This window comes from Myotis lucifugus, unplaced genomic scaffold (assembly GCF_000147115.1).
Source record: "Myotis lucifugus unplaced genomic scaffold, Myoluc2.0 scaffold_3, whole genome shotgun sequence".
NCBI lineage: Eukaryota > Metazoa > Chordata > Mammalia > Chiroptera > Vespertilionidae > Myotis > Myotis lucifugus.
In genome coordinates, this window is record NW_005871051.1 from 27,673,963 (window position 1) to 27,676,681 (window position 2,719).

A 2,719-nucleotide genomic window follows, 5' to 3' on the forward strand; every position below is an offset into this window, starting at 1 on the left:
CACGGTGTGCAGGAAGCAAGAGCATGGTGGCGCATGTCATGGCCTTCGCCGCCTGCCTGGAGCCCTACACCGCCTGCGGCCTGACACCGCCTGCTGAGCACGTGGAGCCCTCGACAGGCCCCCTCAGCAGGCCCTTCACTGGTTTTGCTGACTGGGGCGCTGCTGCTGCTGCTGCTACTGGGGACCATTAAGCCCTGACTGCCCCACCCCTCACCCGAGGGCCCACCTCCCCCAGGGGCCCTACACCAATTCTGGGCCACTTACTGCCAATACTGAATCCCCCTCACCGCCCCCAAGCTTCCCAGGGCCTGACCTTTACCCCGCGGTGCACACTGCTCCCACTCGACCACCTTGGGACTGGGCACCCTGGAGCTGAGGTGGTGGCTTCCTGAAGCTCCCCAGGTTCTCCCAGCTGCTCAGGACTCCCAGCCCCCCAACCTTGACTGCCAAGGAAGTTTTGTAGCACCATGGGGACCTGAGGACTCTGGCACATGGGGGGTTCAGGGGGGTGTCCTGGAGAGGGACAGCTTCCTGTCACCCTACAACCTGTCCTAATGGATACCTCCTGGCCCGTAGGCCGCTGTGGCCAGTACACCTGGTGCTTTTGGCATAAAGCCCTGGGCTTCATCATCTAGGGGCCCATGGTACCATTTCAGAGGAGATGGGGACACAGAGAAGAGAGGAGGCTTGTCCCCTGTCACTAGGCTACTGAGGTGGTCACCTCCCAATGCCCATCCAGGCTGAGAACTCCAAGGAACATCGCAGAAGCTGCTGGTGCAGCGGGCAGCCCCAGAGCAGCCCTTGCCCCCACCCTGAGGCCATGTGGGCACTAGACATATTTATAAACGGGATTCCCTGCATCCAGGGGCCTCTATTCTGGAAGGGACACATATAAAACTAAAATAAATTCTTTACAATGTAATGCCTGTTCTGATATGTTCTTGAAAGAAAAATCATTAGTATTTGGGGGTACAGAGTGTGTGAGTCAGAGGAGGGGAAGGTAACTCAGATGAGGTCAGGGAGCAGGAAGGAGCTCCCTGAGGAGCAGACAGGTGCCCAAGACTGGAGGCAAGAGGGCTTCCGCAATGCTAGCAAGGGCCCTGAGGCAGCAAGTGACTTGAGGCAAGAGCTGGGTCAAAGATGGGGGGAAATGAGGGATAGGGAGAAATGGGGAAAGAGCTTGAACTTCATCCAGAGTGTGGCTTTGAGCAGGGATATAACATGACTTTTTTTGAAAATATCAACCTGGGCATATGTGGGGAGGGACCAAGATGGTGGCATAGGTAAATATGGTACTTGCTTCTTCCCACAACCACATCAAAATACAACTAAGCCCTAGCCGGTTTGGCTCAGTGGATAGAGCATCAGCCTGCAGACCAAAGGGTTCCGGGTTCGATTCTGGTCAAGGGCACGTACCTCGGTTGCAGGCTCCTCTCCGGCCCGGGCTCATGCAGAAGGCAACCAATCGTGTTTCTCTCACATAGATATTTCTGCCTTTCCCTCTCTCTTTCGCTCTCTAAAAATCAATGGGAAAATATCCTCGGGTGAGGATTTAAAAACAAACAACTAAAGTAACAGAACAACCATCATTCAGAAGTGCCTGAAATCTGACTGAATAAAGTCATGCAACTAGGGAATTAAAGAAGAAAACATATTGAGACAGGAAGAAGGGGCAGAAGTGCAGAATGGGCTAGTCTGAGACCCTCATGTGGTGTTTTTTGTTTTTGTTTTGTTTTTTAATTCAGAGGGATATCTTGGCTATGGAGGCCTCCTATGAGGAGCATGGGGTCCCATCCCCATGGCAGACCCTTCAGCCCAGGCTTCCAGTACTGGAAAGAGAAGTCCCCATAACTTGGGGCTATAGAAACCAGCAGGGATTGTGGCTGAGTGACACAAAGGCTCTGGAGACCAGACAGTTTCTCTTAAAGGGCCAGCACACAGACTTACTCAGACTCAGTCCCTCTGAGCTCCGGCGCTGGCTGGGGCAGCAGCTTGAAAGGATCCAGCGACATACAGGGAGGAACTAAATTGTCTGGCTTCAGGGCAAGTTCTAGACCAGTGATGGCGAACCTTTTGAGCTCGGAGTGTCAGCATTTTGAAAAACCCTGACTTAACTCTGGTGCCGTGTCACATATAGAAAATTTTTGATATTTGCAACCATAGTAAAACAAAGATGTATATTTTTGATATTTATTTTATATATTTAAATGCCATTTAACAAAGAAAAATCAACCAAAAAAATGAGTTCACGTGTCACCTCTGACAAGCGTGTCATAGGTTCGCCATCACTGAACTAGGGGGCAGCTTTCTCCCAGACAAAAGTGCTCACAGAGGTCATTGTTCCTATGCTGAAACCTCTCCCTGACATAGAGCTGATTGGCAGGTGCCATATCTGAGCCTCCATCAACCTGGCTCACGCTTTGCCCTGCCTTGGTGATTCCCTGAGATTCCACCTTACACAATTTGCAGCACCACTCAAGCCACTTGCAGCAGCTTTTCCATATGAATTGCCTGTCCTGGCTCAGGCTTCGGACTTTCCTAAAATCTCTCAACAAGTAGCAGCTGGACTCAGCGAGTCCCATACCTCTTGATAAGTGGCCCAGGCCTGACATTAGCAGCAGCTTGTGTTGGATCACAGTTTGGCCTCTCCTGGGCACCTGGAGCCATCTGCAGATCACTCTGTTGCTTGTATGGGGCAGGGCACAGGCAGTGATTGACT

At 51.9% G+C, this 2,719-nt stretch overlaps 1 protein-coding gene across 1 annotated transcript in view; it reads left to right on the plus strand.

The window, feature by feature from the left end:
• The window catches only part of LOC106698914 (intestinal-type alkaline phosphatase-like), a 3,021-nt gene extending 2,830 nt beyond the window's left edge, over positions 1-191 (plus strand). Inside the window, exon 6 of the mRNA XM_014464705.2 lies at positions 13-191. Within this exon, the coding sequence (XP_014320191.2) occupies positions 13-191 (179 nt within the window). The remainder of the gene's footprint in view (positions 1-12) is intronic.
• The last annotated feature ends 2,528 nt before the right edge of the window (positions 192-2,719 follow it).